At 59.4% G+C, this 17,774-nt stretch overlaps 2 protein-coding genes across 3 annotated transcripts in view; one reads left to right on the top strand and one right to left on the bottom strand.

Moving 5' to 3' along the window:
• Positions 1-1,198, top strand: part of FANCI (FA complementation group I) — a 103,525-nt gene extending 102,327 nt beyond the window's left edge. Inside the window, exons 37-38 of the mRNA XM_040493681.1 lie at positions 56-172; positions 998-1,198. Of these exons, the coding sequence (XP_040349615.1) occupies positions 56-172; positions 998-1,060 (180 nt within the window). The 3' untranslated portion in view covers positions 1,061-1,198. The remainder of the gene's footprint in view (positions 1-55; positions 173-997) is intronic.
• Positions 1,199-1,241: 43 nt separating this feature from the next.
• POLG (DNA polymerase gamma, catalytic subunit) lies at positions 1,242-17,768 on the bottom strand. Of its 2 annotated transcripts, XM_040493684.1 has the most exons (22): positions 16,457-17,767; positions 13,498-13,693; positions 12,434-12,598; positions 12,159-12,305; positions 11,928-12,007; positions 10,943-11,125; positions 10,689-10,843; positions 10,390-10,516; positions 9,277-9,513; positions 8,315-8,435; positions 8,009-8,095; positions 7,592-7,699; positions 6,637-6,797; positions 5,896-5,949; positions 5,676-5,793; positions 5,074-5,209; positions 4,733-4,979; positions 3,384-3,506; positions 3,086-3,254; positions 2,788-2,996; positions 1,881-2,041; positions 1,242-1,428 (listed from the first exon to the last, which is right to left on the bottom strand). In XM_040493684.1, exons 1-22 carry the CDS (start codon positions 17,074-17,076, stop codon positions 1,370-1,372), a joined length of 3,663 nt encoding a protein of 1,220 aa, XP_040349618.1. In that variant the 5' UTR covers positions 17,077-17,767; the 3' UTR covers positions 1,242-1,369. The 2 variants fall into 2 exon arrangements, with proteins under 2 accessions (XP_040349618.1, XP_040349617.1); XM_040493683.1 differs by lacking the exons at positions 1,242-1,428; positions 1,881-2,041 and adding an exon at positions 1,556-1,848 and having other exon boundaries at positions 16,457-17,768.
• Positions 17,769-17,774: the final 6 nt, after the last annotated feature.

Here is a 17,774-nt window from a genome sequence, read left to right as displayed (position 1 = left end):
CTCCAGGTGGCCCTGGCGGGACCTGTCATATAGGTAGGAAAACCTTCTGTTGCAGGTGAACCTGATGCAGCACATGAAGCTCAGCACCTCACGAGACTTCAAGATCAAAGGAAACATCCTGGATATGGTTCTTCGGGAGGAGGAGGACGAGGACGACGATGACGACGACGAGGTCAGTGCCTGCTCCTGACTGGAGCGCAGCAAGCCTGGCCACCCTTCTGACTGGCTGGGAGCAGCATGGCTGAGGGGAGGGGGCCAGAGAGAGGGGGCGGAGGGGGTCGGGTGAAGCCGAAACTAAGGGCTGTCAGAGAAGGGCTAGGAGTTTGGCACCATATGAAGCTACCCAGTTTTGTGCACGTTTTGGGGTAGACCTTTCTAGAAAGGGGGTGGTGACACAAGTTCTCACCATGGGGTCTCCTGTGACCTTTTGAAGCATTGGAAAATGACTACTTTCTCTCCCTGGGCCCTCGTCATGAGGGCCTCGCCGTGAGGAGTTCAGATAAGGCTTCCTGCGGCCCACCCCCACGTCTCCGCCTCCTCTGGCCCGTTAGCTCTTCCAGTTGCAGTAGTGCCCCCAAGCCCCGTGAGCTCCTACAAGTTTCATTGGCTCAGGTCCGTCTGATGTGGAAATTGACATAAGCCACCCTGATCTGTCGCTTCTCAAAAATTTTGACCCTACATTCTTCGGGCGGTCACATCCCAGGCTGTAACACACCTGGCCCTGTCTCCTGCCCTTTTACTGAGCCGGCGCAGGGCCACCCAGCACCCAGGCGCCTCTGTCCTCGCCCGTGTCTGAAGGCAGGAAAGGCATTAGCACGGGCCTGCTCCGCTACTTTAGAGGCCTCCCCCACCCTTCCCACTCCTAGGAGGTTGTTCTGTCTGTGGAGAAAGCACCACCACCACAGGCTTTGGTGAGAAGATAAAGGATTTTTGTTTTTATTTCCACCGCCTCTGAGCAGGCTTATCACATTAAAGCGTGACTTCTCTCCCCTTCTAGGGCACTGCGTCAGAGCACGAGGGACAGGACAAAGAACCCGCCAAGAAGAGAAGGAAAAAATAAATGAAATGCCTGAGTTAATGTGAACTTTGGGGCTTCTGCTCTTTTTACCCAGCAAGCAACAGTGCCCCGTTGTCCCACAGCCCGCACCAGTGTTAGCGTCTTGGTTCCGAACCCATTGAACTCAACTGCACCTTCAGGTAGAGGCCGTCGTGCCTGGCAAGTCCTGCTACTGAAGAAGGGCTGGCCCGAGGGAAACCCTTTTGCAAAAAGCACAGCTGAAAGCCTGAGTGTGGGAGCCCGCACCGCCCTGACGAAGCTCCACGGGAGCAAATACAGGGCCTCCGGGCAGAGCTACGGTCCAGGCGGGCTTCATTTCTCCAAGGAGCCTTTGGTGAGTTCAATTATCTGGTAAATATCCAGCGCTTCACCTGAAAGAGAGTGCAAGCTGGTCAGGATGCTTCCTCGAGAACTGTACCTCTGCGCCCGGAAGGGAGCGGGGAGGCCGGAGGAGTGGGAGTGTCTGTTCTGTACTAAAGAAGTTGTTGCTTTAACTTGTTCAAATTATTCAAAGCACAGTTTTTTTTTTCTCTTGAGAATGCACTTTGAGCTTATACAATAAATCTTAAAACGCATTTTTGGTGTGGTTGGAGAGGGAATAATAGTACATAGCGAATATCTTGAGTTCTGGTTTCTTTCTTCGCGTACGTGAACAGCTCTCTAGAAACCTGTTCCTCTGCGATTTGAACAGCATGTTCACCTCGGGCCCGCGGCACACGATTAACTGGAGCAGCCGCTGGCAGCCTTGAGCTTCCTGCTGTCTGAGACGGCTTTCGAGTCCGCCTTGTGTTCTACGCACAACGAACAAATGTGTGGAGCTCACCCTGGGGAATCCCGTATCTCCTTTCCATCCCAGTTGGGTTGGAAGGGGTTTTACAATCCATGGTCACTTCCTTCCTGAGGCACTGGTCAATATCGACTGTACTGAAAAAGGCGACTGACTGGGGCAGGTCATCCAGGCCCAGCTTATGGGCAAACATGCACCTGAAAAAGACCCCATCTCCTCTCAGGAGTGTCCAGCACAGCCCTCCACCCAGCAGACGGACCCCTCCCGCCGACACCAAAATGAAATCAGGGACCCAAACACATCTTTTTCTCCTCCCACGGTTCGGTCCGCTTTATTGACGTACAGAATTTGACTTACTGGGCCAAACGATATTCAAAACCTATGAGGACCCTTAGCTGTAAGAGGGCAGTGGAGACCGTGTTAATGTGTAGAATACTTATTTGCCCATTAAGGACAGATCTGGGTCCCAAACTGATTCTGAGTGGCAGACTAACACGGAGCTATAGTTACCATTTAATTAAGCCACGTAAACTGGAAATCTTAATTAAAAATACTTTCTAAGTCACATTTAACAACGTTTTCTGTTGATAGTCCAAATCACAAACTTGTGGCACTTAACGAACGGAGAAAAGCTGTCTGGCGTTTGATCTGCAAAACCAAGGTGTGTGCCTAGGGGAGGACAAGATGGCGGCCACTCTTCAGAACACCTCCCAGACCTCTCTCACTACCTGATCTGGTCTGGGTACATACATTCTTTTCAAACCCAAGAAATCTTTCTTAAAAGTTGAGACCGGTCTTTTCAAGACCGTCTTTTTCAACCAGACATAAAACCTGAAACCAGCACTTCTGGGGCGGTGAAAACGCACAGAGCATGCCCGAGCCTGATCCACGGCCCCGCACAGGAGCACGTGGCCAGCCAGAGAGGCCCCGGGGCCCCGCGTACCTGGTCAGGAGGTTGGTGATCTGCAGGGCCAGGGCCGCGCGGTAGCGGTCCTCTTCTCGCACCAGGTAGCGGACCTCGTCGTGGATGCTGATGCAGAAGCGCCCATCAATGGCAAATTCTTCAAAAAGCCACTTCATGGCCACGAGCATGAGGTGCAAATAGTCCACAGCAGAGCTCTGCACCACCCAGTTCACACGACTGGTCATAAACTGGGGGGAAGGAGGGCATGGGTCAGAGGGGAAGAGCCCTGCCCTCCCCTGTGACCCCTCTGCTCGGGCTCCAAGGACAGTGAGATTACCTCCCCCTGGACGGCCGAGGGCTCCAGGGCTCGGCTGATACGGCAGCCCAGCACGGGGGTACATGGGGTGTCAGACGTGGCGATGCTCTCCAGCTTGTTGAACATTTCTGACTCTGTGCCCCCCATCCACGCTCGTTCGGCGACCACCTCCCACTTCTTCCAGTGTGACCTGGGGACCAGGGGGGAAAAGGGGAAGCTTTGCCTTTCAGCCTCTCAGAACTGAAAACAAGGCATCGCAGCTCTCCTAGGGCCAGCCCGGACCCCTCCCCGCCATCCTTGGTACACAGAGGGCTCTCACTTTCTTGAAGCTTCTCTCTGGATCTTGCGCAGATCCTGCAGGGAAACCCAGCCATCTTCAGTCCTGTCCACGGGGAGGTCCAACTCCCTCACCAGCCACTCCCCCTCATCCGAAAGCCGGTACCTAGGGGCAGCGTCATCATTACCGTTCCTGTGGGATCGCCTCCTGTGTGCCAAGCCCGGGGCCAGGAGTGTCCCCAGATCCCCACGGGCTCTGCTTCAGGGAGAAACCAGCCAAGAGCCAGCAAGGGACTCGCCGGGCAAAGGTGAAGCCCGGACAGGAGCCCGGGCTATTGTGGGCTGTGCCACAGTAGCCCAGTAAGGGACAGATTCCACCACGAAGGCAAATGCCGCAGACGCGGTCAGGAACCACCGAATGACCGACAGCTGCCATGTTTTAGTTCCGGAGGCAGCAAAGGCCAGCAGCCTGGCCAGAGGGGCAGTAGCAAATGGGAAGCCCCTTGAAGGGAAAAGGGCATCTGGAGAAAACGACCACAGCCGGGCCGGTTGATGACCGCCATTCCTGTCACCCGACTCCTGGCTTCAGCGCGGCCTGTGACAACACCAGGCCTGTCCCCTCATGGCTCCAGAGCCTTGTCACTCACCACCTCAAAGCAGCACCAAGGCTTCCCCTCCCGCGCTCTCGGCCCAGACTCTTGTGTGACGCCTTCAAATTCTCTGACAGCCCAACCTCTGTCATCACTGCTCTTGCGCCCCCCGTGCAAGGCGCACACCCCCCTACTCTGCACGGTACCCCGCCTCCCCGGTCTGCACGTGTACAGTCACCGCCACACCATCACCTGCCTACCCTTCGGTCTCACGAGGTAGCCGGCTACTTGGACACGGTCGCTGCAGAGCGTACCTACGGAAGCTGGCCATGCACCTCTCCTCCAACACTTGCTTCGGGAACCCTCCTAGGAGCCCACTACAACCCTGAGCACACAAAAGGCGCCGCCAGAGGAAACGAGCTGGGGCCTGGGGAGGCTCCCTCCTGTCGCACAGTCAAGGGAGTCCGGTGTTGCACGGCTCCTTCCTGTCAACTCCTGCTGTCCCACCCAGGGCCTGCCCCGGTTCCCCCTGGGTGTTCTGCATGATCATGGCTGTTGACGTGCTGCCACTCGGTGGCAACGCAACAAGAGGACAGCCTTCGCTCTATGAGGAAGACCGTGTAAGGTTATTAAAGCAGCAAATGGCACAACCTAAGGACAAACCGTCCTGGGGCAAGGTCAGAGGTCTGAACGGAAAGGGGCCAAGAGAAGGCTCAGGTGATGGGAAACGGGAGGAGAGCAGTAAAGGGGAGCAGGGTAGGCCTGAGGCCCCGGGGGTAACAGACGGGGGAAGGACCCTCACCTGCGAAGGCCCTTGGTGACGGCGTACATCTGCTGGGCCTTCTCGGCTGCCTCCTGACGTGTGAGCCGGTGGTTGAACTGCATGAGCAGGCGCTCGGCGAAGGGCTGTCCCGCCCCGTAGATGCGGCCATAGTTGAAGATCTTGGCGTGCTCACGGCTGATGCCCACTGTCGAGGCGGTCTTACTGTGTAGGTCGGTGCCCCTGCTCTTCCTGCCCTGCAGTGTCATCCAGCCAAAGGCCGTGCAGCCTGCGGGGAGGAGCAGAGCAGGTAGAGGCGGGCGTGAGAAGGGCGGCTCAGAGACCTTTTGCCAGCGAACGGCCCAGTCCCGCTTCCGGCTCACCGTGCATGCCCGCGAAGTGGGCGTCTCCAAGCACAGCCGCGATCCACAGCTCCTGCGAGTCCACGTCGGCACCCACGAGGACGTAGCCGGGTGGGGCCTGTACCATGGCCTTCAACTCGCTGCCTACTCGGTCAGGCTGCAGAACAGTGAGGTCAGACCCTCGCCAGCTACCCCGGTCAGACGCCTCCCACCCGCTCCCCGGAGCCAGACTTGAGGGAGGATGCTGGGCCTCTCCCAAGGGGGCAGTTTTAGAAAACGCCACACAACTGCCCCAAACTCCACAGTTCTGGGGAGGGCCAGCTGGCAGCAGTGAGGGCGACAGGTAAAGACACCCACCCTCCACGCCTGACCTGACCCCGGCCCCACCTAAACAGCACCGCGGCCGTACAGATCATGCACACGTCAACATCTGGCTACGAGGCGGTACCCAGATCACGTCTGCTGAAGGAACAGACGAGCTGTGGAGCTAGATTTGAACTTGAGTCCCGCCTGCCCCAGATCTTCAGTTCCTTCTCCTGCTCCTCACCAAAGGCCCTCCACACCCCAGTTTCTAGAGACACGGGAGAGGAAGCGCAACGTCCAGAGGCGCAGAGGGCACGTACCCGGGCGTTGCTGGCAGTGAGCCACGTGGGCTCCACAGCCCGGCGGGTGATGGTGCCGGCGGTCACCACCTGAGGCAAGATGGCCCCGTAGCGGCCTTCCTCATCATAGCGGGGGTGCCTGGCAGGGTGGGGGAGGACACGAGTCTCGGCAGTTTGCCGGGGTCCTCGGGCCCGCCCCCACTCAGTTCTGCGATCCCCACAACCGCCCGGCAGGCCATACCTGGTCACGGCACGGGGCAGAGCCGACCTGGGCAGCCACACCACCATCTGGGAGCTGTGGGAACAGATGGACTGAGGCTTAGGACGCCCATGAGGAGAATCCACCCCCAGGCTCAGCTTTGGAGGCTACTGTGCCCCCTCCTTGCCCAGCCTCCCCCTCTTCACACAGACTGCATTCAGGACGGGCCCAAAAACCTACCATTCAGGAGCATAAGCCACCTGAGACCTGGCCAGGCCACTACGTCAGTCCTGCCACGAGTGCCTCGGCCACGCCTGGGATGGACCTCAGCAGCCAGGGAAGTGCCCTTGTCACAGCAGCATGCTGCTGGAGCCAGCCCCCACCCCCGCCTTGCCGACCCAGACTTGAGGGTGAGTCCACTGCCATTCTCAGCCTCAGGACCCAGCTCCCAGTCCCGGATGCAGCTCTCAGGCCACCAACCCTCCACGGTCCTCAGCCACACCCAGGGCTCCAGCAGCTACACCATCAAGGCCCTACGGCACCACTCTTTGAACGTAAGCATGGAAACTGAAGCTAGGGAGGCAAGAGACTTGCCTGCGTTCCCACGGAACCAGAACCAGTAGCCGGGCCTTGAGACCACAGCCCGGCTGTCCCTCCAGTGCGGCACAGACAGGGTCGGGGCCCCTGGGTCAGGGGTGCAAGGTGGGGGGGAAGGGGGCCAGGGCTGCCACGGCGTGGCCAAGGGTATATACAACATGTCTCTGCCCTCCGACAGTGGCCCACCTGATTCGTTTATGGGCATTCCTCCAGAAAGAAATCATTTTGTTGATTTCCAAGGCACGGGGCCCACTTGCGCCTCCTGGGCCGGCCTGTAGCGTGCCGTCCTCCATCTTGGGCAAGAAGTCCTTGGCAAAGGGACTGCCCACATTGAAGCTGCTGCCATCCTAGAAAGGGCAGAGGAAGCAGGGGCTGGAATCTGGTGGCAGACCCCTGGCCAGAGAGCCCATTGATGCCCTGTGCACCTCGGCTCCGCCCAACACTGAGCCCAGAACCTCATGCAGAGCCGCCTGGGGCAAATCCCTGATTGCAACACACCCGCTCCCTTCACGACACAGCCATCCCCCCTTGTCTGGGGGGGGGGGGGGAGGAGGGGTGTGTTCCAAGATCCCCAGATGCCTGAAACCACAGACAACGCTGACCCATACGTGCTTTTTTCCTTACGTATCTACGATAAAACTTAACTACACACAGGGAGATTAACAATACCTAATAGAACAGAACGGAGCAATGACCTGTAATAAACGTGAAGTGAATGTGGCTTCCCCCTCTCAAGACATCTCACGTACTGCATTCACCCTCCTTGTGCTGACGTGAGATGAAGGGAGGGGAGTGACGCCGGCACTGGGACCAGCGTTAGGCCGCTAGTGACCTTCTGATGACACGTCAGAAGGAAGATCATCTGCTTCCGGACCACAGTTGACCCGGGCAACTAACCATCAGTCAACAGAAGCCATCATGCGACAGATGTGGTGGCGGACACCCAACAGGCCCTATGTCATTCCGTCCCGCCACCACGCCCCTCGGAAAACACACTGAGAGACGGTGAGCCCTCCGGGGTCACGCTCTGCCCCATCAGGCGTGTCGTTCCTGCAGAGGGTGGTTCCGGGCCCGAGTCACCCTGGGGGCCCGTGGGCCCCGAGCACAGCAAGGGCAGCACAGCCGTGAACCGGACACACACCTTGTGAGGCAGCTTGAAGAACCAGCAGCCGGGAACATCCACGTCATTGTAAGGTCCGTTGCCATGGTGATAGGCCGGCTGGCTGGCTCTGGGGCCACCAGCAGCAGTCTGTGGGGGCCACACACCTAGATGAGGCCCTGCTCCAGCACCTGCATTCAGCGAGGGCCACGGGGTAGGGCGTGGGAAAAGGGCCTGAAGCAGCGAACAGGAAGCTGGGAGATGGCAGGACGGCCCCAAGGATCAGGCTTCCTCCAAGGCCTCCGACAAACGCCGGGCAACCCAAGGGCAAGGCAGCTTCTCCCCAACCCCCCGGAGACCTCGGGAACTCTCTGGCAGGGAAGAGCGACTTGGGCACAAGAGCAGGGCCTGGCCACCCAGCACCCACCCAGAGAAGCCCAGAGCAGAAGCCCCGCTCACCGGAGCCGGGGGCTGATCGGGGACGGCTGCTCCACAGCGCTCCTCCCTGGCCTCCACCTCCGCCTCCAGGCAGCCCAGCTCTTCCACCTAGATGGGCCCAGGTGCCCAGAAGTGAAGCAGGGGGCCAGGCTGGCCCAGCTCCACCGGCCCCTCCCCAAGACACTCACACAGCCCAAGCCAGCCTGGGGTGAGTGACCCAGTGCCCCCAGTGTCGTCCCCCCCCCCACCCCGCACCGCCCCCAACAAGGCTGTGGGTCCTTGGGAGGGAGCAGAGACTCCAGAGCCCAGGTTCGGGGCCGCCCTCACCGTCTGCCACACAGCGCTGTCGTCGGCGAGCAGGAACTCCTCCGCCAGGCCTGCCTCCTGGGGCTCCGGCTGCTGCTTCCCCTGTTCAAGACAGTGCTTCCTGTACAGGGACTCGATGGCTCTGGGCAGAGAACAGCAGCAGCAGCCTCTGATTACTGGGGCCCGCTCGGGGCCGGGCAGCTCGCTGGGGGCCTTCCACCACTCCCTGTCAGTCCTCAGAACCAGCTCTGAGGCAGAGCCGGACGGCACTTTCCCTGGTTCTTCGGGAGTGGCAAATCACAAGGGACACGGCCCACCGGTGGCAGGCTAGGGTGCCAGGGCTGGTCTGACCCAAATCTAAGCTCCTCCCGAGCACACGGCCACCGCCTCCCCTGGAAAAGCTCTGCTCCCCTGGAGCAGAGGGAGGTCAAGCCCGGCCGCCCCTGCTGGACCTCAGCCCCTTTTGTCCCAAAGACCCCGCGGATGACTCAGGCTGTCCTACAGAGCCAGGACTCTCAACCCGGGCCACGTCAAGTGCCATGGCTTGTCCCCAACACCTGTCAAAAGCTCAGGGTTTAGGGCCTTAGACAAGTCAGCCGGCTTTCCTAGGCCTTTATTCTGCCAACTCTAAGATGGGGATAACCACGGTGTCTCACGTGAGGGGAGCACCGCAACAAAAGGTTTACGAACACAGAACATCGCTAGCGCTCAGTACCTTACACTCAAGCCCGTCTGCCCTGCTGCTTCTGACGGCCCCTGCTCTGATGTTCCTGTGAAGGCAGCTGGGGTCCGGCAAGACCCAAGGGCAGGGCATTAAACCTCCACAGGGCGCCAAGGCCCGGGTGGAAAGGGCAGCCACGGAAAAAAGAACCCAGACTCTCAGACCCCAGCTCTTCCCACTAGCCCGAGCTGGGCTTGCGTTGTTCAGCAGGGGGAAAGGGTCCTTAGGCTCCGCCCCTTCCTGCCCTGAGCCTAAGCCTCACCTGTAGGGGCAGGCCACCCCAGCTGATGCCAGGGCAGCTTCCGCCGGTGCCTTAGCCAAGTTGTCCCGCCGCCCGGGCACCAGGTACCCCCAGCCATGCCGCTCCGAGAAGTGCAGAGGAAAGCCATCCCAGGTCATCGCCATGAGTTTGGGAGTGACCCGCATCTGCAGGCTGAGGAGGCTAGGGCCCGGGGTCCATGCAGGGTCATCTAACCGGGGGCAGAGCTTCCGGTACCACCTACGCCCCGCCAGAAGAGAGCAGTGTCACAGTGGTGGGGGGAGGACAGCATGGGACTGCAACCCGGGTTCCTTCTCCCGTGACCTGACCCACCCATCCTCTAAAGCCCCCTGGGCTTTCTGATGACTTCAGTCTATAGTCACCGGATGAGCCAGGGCCCCATGAAGTCCCCTAGAATAATTCAAATATCTGAAGAGAAAGATCCTACGTCAGGCCCACAAGCATGGCCCAGGACTGGGCTCCCTCCCAAGCTCCATTTCGTACAGGGTGACAGGCCAGAGGAGACAGCACATCTGTCCCCACCGCTGCTCTAGAGACCCACCAGGGCCTCCCAAGCTCCGCCTCTCACACACAGTTCACGACGGCCAGCACAAGGCGGTGAGGCACCCCGCCCAAGACGACACACCCCGGGTCACGCAGGTGCCGAGTCAGCACCCCGCTGTTCGCCCTGGCCGCCCATTTCCTCATCTCTGCCAGTCGATGAGGCACAGATAAAAAATCACCTCCTCAAGGAAGCCTTGATTTCCCCAGAGAGAATTAGGTACTGCCTCAATCCTGCTCACTCCTCCTCCTCATCGTGGTTACAAAGACCGGCTGCACTGGCCAGTCGTCACACCTGGCTCCTCCTAGAAGGAGCTCCTGGAAAGGAGCCGTGTTCCTATCTGTGCAGTGGCTGCCGTGGGCCCGGCACACGGCAGGTGTTCAGTGTACTGGTACTGAGTGAGACCAGGGAGCCGGGGGTCAGAGGGAGCAGACGCCAGGAGGACTGGAAGACAGCAGAACGGATGGCAGCCAGGCAGGAAGGGCCCACACGCACACCACCTCTGTGCTGGGGCCCGGAACACGGGAGGCCCGACGGGAGGGGACAGGACTCACCCAGGGTGTCCAGGAAGGTGCTGGGGGCGCTTGGGCAGGATCTCTGCGGTCCCCTTCAGATGCTCCAAGCAGGCGCGGGCCGTGACATCTCGCTGAGCCTCCTCCTCCTCACTGGGGGGGCCGGGGTCTGCACGGGGTGGGCAGGACGATCAGGCCCGGGGGGGGAAGAGGCTCTCAAGAAGACCTGCCCGGCCGACTCCTCCCCGGAAGGCTGAAGCTGCCCCTTGCGATGGCCCCCTGGGGCCCAGGACCTCCCCAGGGACCACCTCTGCCCCCACCTCCCACCGGTGCTTCCCCACCTTCCTGGTCCTTGGGATCCCCAGGGGCCCCAGCCCCCTCGGTGGGCAACTGGCTGGCTGCAACTGGCTCCTTCCTCTTCACCTGCTTCACCTTCTTCTGTTTAAACTCCTGCAGGCCCCACTCCAGGTCCCAGAGCCAAGGGTCTTCTTTGTACCTGCAGAGCCAGGCCACCAGGGCAGGGGATGGCCAAGCTAAGGCAGGCCTCTGGCTGGCCCATGCACCCCTAGATCCTGCCCTCCCAAGGCCTGGCTACCTCTCTCCTGAGAGCAGCTGGCAGGCGTCGTCGGCCAGGTCCATCAGTGACTTCTTCATCTCCCGCTGGAGCTCCTCGTAGGTGCTCTGTGCCTCGGCCAGGTACCGCTCCCAGTTCTGGTTGACAGGCAGGTAGGAGACACCCATCTCCAGCATGCCGGCCAGGGTCACTGGGTGGGGACACCTGGGGGGCAAACGCCAGGGTGGTCATCAATGACCACAACAAAGCGGGCTTGGGCCCCAATACCTGAGCCAGTCCGGAAAGCCGCAGCCCAGCCACCCACGTGGCACAGCTCTTAAGCGAGACCAGGCTCTCGACTCCAGCTTGACTACGTCATAGCCGTGAGACAGTGGGCAAGTCGCTTCACCTCTGAGCCTCAGTTCCTATATCCATAAGCTGGATAGATATAGGGGTAACCCCATCCTCGGGGGTAACACGGGAATTACAGATCCAAACGTGAAAATGGCTGCCACCCCCTGAATAACAGCTAAGTGCCAGGCGCCGTGCTCACAACTGGGTGGTCCGGTACTGTCTGTGTGTGCTTCACAGACGGACACACTGAGGCTCAGAGAAATCTAGTGACTTGCCCAAGGGCAAACGAGTTAGGACAGTCAAGATTTGAGCCAGGCTAGGTGACACTTGTGACTGGCCACACCGTTAAGAGTGACTCACTGGCAAACATGACCATGATGAATGTGAAGGATTCAGATGGCCGGCTCAGGATCTGGGTACAGAGAGGGCGCTGAATGACCCAGGACCAGGCACGTGAAACTCGGGCACAGCCCTCGGCCCTCCCCTCCAGGCCTCTGTAGAAACCCAGAGCCCAGGACCCAGGTGGCCACCGATACACTGAGTAGCTCCATTCTCGCAACCCGGAAAGGCCAAGGTCCACAGCCTGAGAAAGACCCAGCACCACCTGAAGACAGAGGACCCAGGTACCGGGAACCTGCTGACCCCCAGGGTTCTCACTGGGGCCCCCCCTCACCTCTCCAAGAAGAGTGGTAGCTGCTGCTGGAAAACCTCATAGGTGGCCCACACGTCCTGGGCACAGTACTGCATCAGGTCCTGGCACAGGCGACAGGAAGGCGCTGGGTGGGCAGCCATCCCACTACCATCGCCAGGTCTCAGGGTCAGGTCTGGCAGCTACACTCCCCGGGGTCGGGTCGGCTAGGGTCTGCCACACCCACCTCCCCAGAGCCCCACTCCAGCGCCGTACCTGGAAGTTCTCACGGATGTCCTTCATGCTACCCTTGACAAACAGCTCTCGAGGCTCCTTCTCTAAGGGAGGCCCCCCCACGTAGAGGCTGTGCACGTCGGCCAGGTTATTGACACTGCTGATGTCCAGCCAGTCCCAGGCTGAGATCTAGGGTTGGGGGCCCGGAGCAAGGGATACAGCACATCAGTCTGGCCTCGGGACACACAAGCAGGCAGGCGGGCTGCTGAGACGGTCCCCCAAGCGCCCCGCTCTGGCCTCCGGCAGCGAGCTCTCACCACTGGGCCGCTGGCTCTGTTTTGGGACTTCTGGCCTCGCTGCGTGGGGTGCCGGGCCTTGCGCTTGCCCTGTTTGGCTGCCATCCACAGACTGCGCTGGAAGCCGCTGAGCCCCGAGATGGCCATGTGCATGCTCATGGTGTCCAGAAAGCGCATGCGGGAACCCTGAGGAGGAGAGGGGCTGCGGCTGGGGCCACTGCAGCCCTGCTTCGGTGCCGTCAACCCACCAGCCCCACCTCGGCCTCCTCCGGTCACACGGCCTTCCGACGCTGAAGACCAGCTCACGCGTGCTCGTGCTTCTCCCTCCGACTGTGATGGCCCTTCCCTCCCAAATCCGAGCCACCCCTGCAGGTGCGGGCCTGGCTCAGTCCCAACACTCAAGTCCTCCCCGGCCTCCAGCAACAGCTCTGAGGGCCACCTTGGGAACAGAGTGTCCAAAACGAGGCCTTCCGAGCTCCCGGGCTCAGTCCCTGGCCCAGCCCTGCTACTCACAAGGCTGTGTGAGCCTCGGCTATAAGCCAAGGCTGCTCTCGCCTGCCCTTTCTCCTGGGGTGGTTGTGAGGAGGCGATGAAAGGACACCTGTCATAAAATTCAGGATGCCACAAGCACCCACCGGGCGTGGTTCTGAGTGTCTGGCGTGCGCACTGTTCAAACCTCCCCAGGGATACTACAAGGCAGCTTCTGCTAGCTTCCTTTTTTGACAGATAATGAAACCGAGGCTCTAAGGAGCCTCTATCTAATCTCTCTTTTCACAGATAAGGAAACTGAGGATGTTAAGGCGCTCACACCGCTGGTCCCTGGCTGAGGCAGGATGTGAGCCCAGGCTGTGTGGCCAAAGACCCACACGAAGCTCTAAAACGCCACACAGAGACAAGACATGTTAGTACTCTGTGACGACTCAGGTCCTGTACCAGGCGAGTCCTGGGCACAAGGACCAGGGGCAAGGCTGGTCAACAGGAGGCCCTGAGCTGCTACAAGAAGAGCAACGTCTTCCCTAGCCACTGAGATCAGAGGTCTGGGGCCACCCCACGCCAGAACCTCCAGCTGGCCCCAGGAACCTTACCTGGATCAGGTACTGCTCCCTGATATGGGCACGATCAAAGCAAACGTTGTGCCCCACCACCAACTGCTCCTGCCAGTCCCGCTGGGTGGGGCCGCCGGCGCTGGCTGGGACCTCCAGAGGAATGAGGTCAGCCGGCGACAGCTGGCTGGTCCAAGAGTAACGCTCTTCCACCAGCCGCCGGCTGCACCAGGAATACCTGAGGGAGGCGAGAGGCAGACGGGTTCGGCACAGACGCATTCAACTCCCGCCCCACAACACCCACCGCGCACCTACCGCCACACGCCAGGTCCTGCACTAGCAGCTGGGACACCAGGAAGACCAAGGGGTGCTCCTGACCCTCACAGAGCTGGAGGTCAGGTGGGTGTGTGGGAGGGAGGTTATAAAACCTTTACTTTTCACTTCCACGGATAAAAACAGAACTAAGTGCCACAGTACTGGGTGTCCAACACAGGCATCCAGCCCGGGCCATCAAGGCGCTTGCTAGGTCCAGTGTTCACAAAGTCTGTGCTGTTTATGAACGCTGTCAACCCCTCAGGTCTCTAAGCACAAGACAGCAGGTGTTCAAAATGCTAGCGAAGGAGAGAGACAATTACAACAGAATCCAAAGTGGAAAAATGTTTTTTTAGTTGAAAGTGGCAAAAAAAGAAAACAAACAAAAAACTAAAAGCAAATGCTGCACATGTACAGGATGAATCACCCAGTGGCTGGACAGATTCTGAAGGACAGACCGAATCCCACATCTTGTGGGCGGTGCTGTGCAATGGAGGGACCATGTGCTCGGGAGGGGGGGGGGGGCGGGCCGGGGGGGGAGGGAGGCCGACCCCCAATCCGGGCGGGGGGGGGGGGGCAAGGGGGGTGGGGGAAGGCTGGAGTGCGCTCAAGATCCGCGGGGCTAAGCGTGCGGAAATGGCCACTGAAGAAAAAGCCTGCTGTGAACGACAGATCATGCCAACGGATCAGAGCCAGTCAGCGTCAAAGTGGTGACCAGGCCGCATGTGGCCAGCACAGGTGCAAAGGAGCTTCCTACAACCCTCTGCCGGGGTTGGGGCGGGGGCCGGGGGCCATCTGCCTCAACAGTTTCAACAAACATGAAACTGTTTCTTAAGAGGAGGGGGCTACTGGCAGAAAGATTCCTAGTTTTCAAACTGCTGAAATCTAACTCACACTCCAACTGCTGCTGATACGCTGGGGCGCAGGCTGAAACCTCCTCCCCGCTTTCAAAGCCCTTGAAAACACCCCTGAAGAAAAGGCTAGAAGATGTCAAATATTCGAGGCTATGGTGAGGACAGGAACTCTAGTAGCAATAAAAAGTCATGCTGGTGGCAAGATCCGGGTCTGCAGCTGTGCACGAGAGCGGTCTTACTATAAATTTATGATTAAAAAAAGAAAGAAAGAAAGAAAGCCAAAATGCAAACACCTTTGGAAAATTTAAGATGAGTCAGATCAATGCCATTAATACTCTACGCTTCTCCTATGAATCTCAGATAAATGCTGACACCCGTGTGATGCCCCTCTCGGCTGATGACCACGGTCCTTACCGGCGGCCCTGGGAAGCTGCCCTATGGGATGTCTAAGCCCCCCACCGATCCCACCCCCCCCAAAGTTTCCGGCTGTTCTGGAACTTGGTGTTACACAGCTATGGGGCGGGGACATGCCCAAGTGCGAAGTGGACTGCTATGAGGGCCCCCACCTGGTAACCCTGCTCCCCACCATAGCCAGGCTCCCAGGAGGCAGGTCCCCAGATGCGCCCAGGCCTCAGCAGTGCCCCTGGCACCTCTGGCGGCAACGGGATGAAGATGAGAGGTGGACGGGAAGGGCAGGGAGAGGAAGGAGGAGGAAGAGAAAAGGGGACTTCAGGTAAAATGGCCAAAAAGGACCTAGAGATCAAAAGACAAGTCTTTCTTGCCACTGGTTTCCTAATTCTCCTTCTGCCACCATGGCCTGCTTTACCTTCTGAAACGATGGGCGCATTCCCTCTATCTTGACCGAGTTACATATAAGCACTGAGAGGCTCATCTTCACTGGAACTAAATCAATGCGGAATCTAGTTTCGCTCTTTGCAGCCATTAATGCCTACCTTATCTATTTAGCCATGTTTTCACCATTTTCAACTGCATATTTAACATTTCGCAGCTTTCTTTACAAAGATGTAGCTTCCAATAGGAATAAAGAAACTGCTAACTTTTTTGCTGGCCATGCCTGAAAGCTTTAAGGTTGTAAATAGTATTTTAATCCTGGAATGAAGAATAAAAAAGGGGAGAAACAGGACTGCCATCATTGTTTGAAAAAGAAACGTGGGTAGCACTTAGAAAGTTATTTCAAAAGAAGAGAGATTTGGATATACCTTTTGGGGACCAAAATGCCTGCTTGGGAGGCTGGGGGAAGGAAGCAATGTTTCTCAACTGGGGATGGTGGGGGGCGGGGGTTGCTGCCTCGGGGTGGAGTACATTTGTGACTTGCCAGGATACTCGCTCTGGTATTTAAGAGAGCGGCTGGGGACGCCAAATGTCTTATACCTCCTGGGACAGTCCCACAAAAGGGAGAGTTCTCCTGCCCACAATAACCAATAGCGTCCGCAGACAGAAATGCTGTTTAAATATTTTGGACTAACTTCTCAGGAAGCTACGAGGGGACGGGGGAAAGGCACCAAATCATGGTAACCACAAGTGCTCTCCCCGTCAGTCCCAAGTACAACGGTCTACTGACATTCTCCACATGGCCCCTATCACCACCTGACATCTGCCTGGGAGTCTGTTTCCTGCCTGTATCTTCCCTCCAAAATGGAAGCTCTGTGAAAGCTAGGGTCAAGCCTCTTTGAGTTCACCAAGGAATCCGCAGTCCCTAGAAGAGCATCCGCCTGGCACACAGTGGGAGTTCAATAAACGTTCACTGAGCCAAACTATTAAGCTGGGCCCCCCACGTGAGCTGAAGTCCCCACCCGAGCCCAGCCCCTACTTACCAGGCCGAGGGGGATATGGCCACCGCCAGCGTGGGGCAGGTTCCCTCTGCCAAGCAGACCTCCACGTCGAACACCAGGGCCCGCTCCTCGGGGATGGCCACGGGTACGGCCTCCCCCGCGGGGCCGTACCGGGTCCAGCCCTCCGCCCAGGCCCAGCTCGGGGGCCGGGGGGGCAGCCGGGCCCGCAATAACGAGTTGGCCGCCTCCAGGTAGGGCAGGCTCTGCTTCTGGGCCAGGAGGCGGAAGTGCTGGTCCAGGCTGCCCCCGTAGAGGGGCGGCAGGCGCAGCTCCACGTCCGGCAAGGGCGTGGCCGGCTGCCCCCACAGCCCGTGCCTCTGCAGGTGCTCGACGCTGCGGCGCACCGCGGCCTCGCCGGGCTTCTCCGCGCCGCGCCCGAAGATTTGCTCGTGAAGCCCTCTCGAGAGCATCTGGATGTGCAACGGGTTGTGCCGCTGCTGCCCGCCCTCCGAGGATGGCACTTGCTGCGGCCGCGGCGGCGGCGGCCCGTCGCTGGGGACGGGGGCGGGGCCGGAGCCGGAGCCCCAGCGCCCGGGAGCTGGAACTGGCCCTGGCCCGACGGTGGTGGCGCCGGCCACCTTCTTCCAGAGCAGGCGGCTCATGGTTGGTGCAGGGAGCCCCCCGCTGGGAGTCAGGACACCGGGCTTTGGGCTCCAGCTTGGCTGCTTTTACTGGCCGAAAGACGTGGAGAGAGACACGTCCTGTCTCTGCGTTCCAGTCAGTGAAATGGGTCTGACCATGCCTGCCTTCCACCCACAAATCCTGAAGGAGACAGACGACACAAAGTGTTATTTTGGACCCAAGGCATTTCGTGTTAGGTGACGAGCCGTCGCTCCCTGGGCACTTCCTGCGTCCGGGGCAGCGTGCCAAGAGCTTTTAGGGACAGTTTCTCAGTGAAGCCCCAGACAACCACGGGAACCATCAATACCCCTCCTGAGGAAACTGAGCTTCCAGCGGGTTCATCAGTGAACTTGGGGGAGGTGAAGGCAGTGGCTACGAGTGACGGTCCTGGAGGAGGACGCGGCGGGTTTGAATCCCGGCTCTGGCCGTTAGGAGATGCGTGACCTTGGGCAAGCTCCCTAAGGCCCCAGTCTCCTACTCTGTAAAATGGGGTTACGGATTCTACCTGTCACACGGGACCGCTGTTTGGGTGACACAGGGCGAACAAGTCGCGAGGCGCGGCCGTCGGCAAACGGTGGCTGCCATTACCGCGACTGCCGCGGCCCCAGGGCCTAGCGCTGCCAGGTGCCAGGCCCCGGATTCGAACCCGCAGGGCGGGCAGCCGTTCCCCGGAGCCCCC

The sequence above is a fragment of the Herpailurus yagouaroundi genome, unplaced genomic scaffold (genome assembly GCF_014898765.1).
Source record: "Herpailurus yagouaroundi ecotype Mexico unplaced genomic scaffold, PumYag 185, whole genome shotgun sequence".
NCBI lineage: Eukaryota > Metazoa > Chordata > Mammalia > Carnivora > Felidae > Herpailurus > Herpailurus yagouaroundi.
The sequence above is the reverse complement of the archived record's forward strand: the minus strand, read 5'-3'. Positions and strand labels throughout refer to the sequence as shown.

Excerpts from the sequence above, each read along its gene's own strand:
- POLG (XM_040493683.1), bottom strand. The coding sequence starts at position 17,076 with ATGAGCCGCCTGCTCTGGAAGAAGGTGGCCGGCGCCACCACCGTCGGG. Across the intron at positions 9,514-10,389 it reads CACCTTCCTGGACACCCTGG|GTGGTACCGGAAGCTCTGCC; the intron begins GTGAGTCCTGTC and ends GGCGGGGCGTAG. Across the intron at positions 5,794-5,895 it reads CTGCCCCGTGCCGTGACCAG|GCACCCCCGCTATGATGAGG; the intron begins GTATGGCCTGCC and ends CCACCCTGCCAG.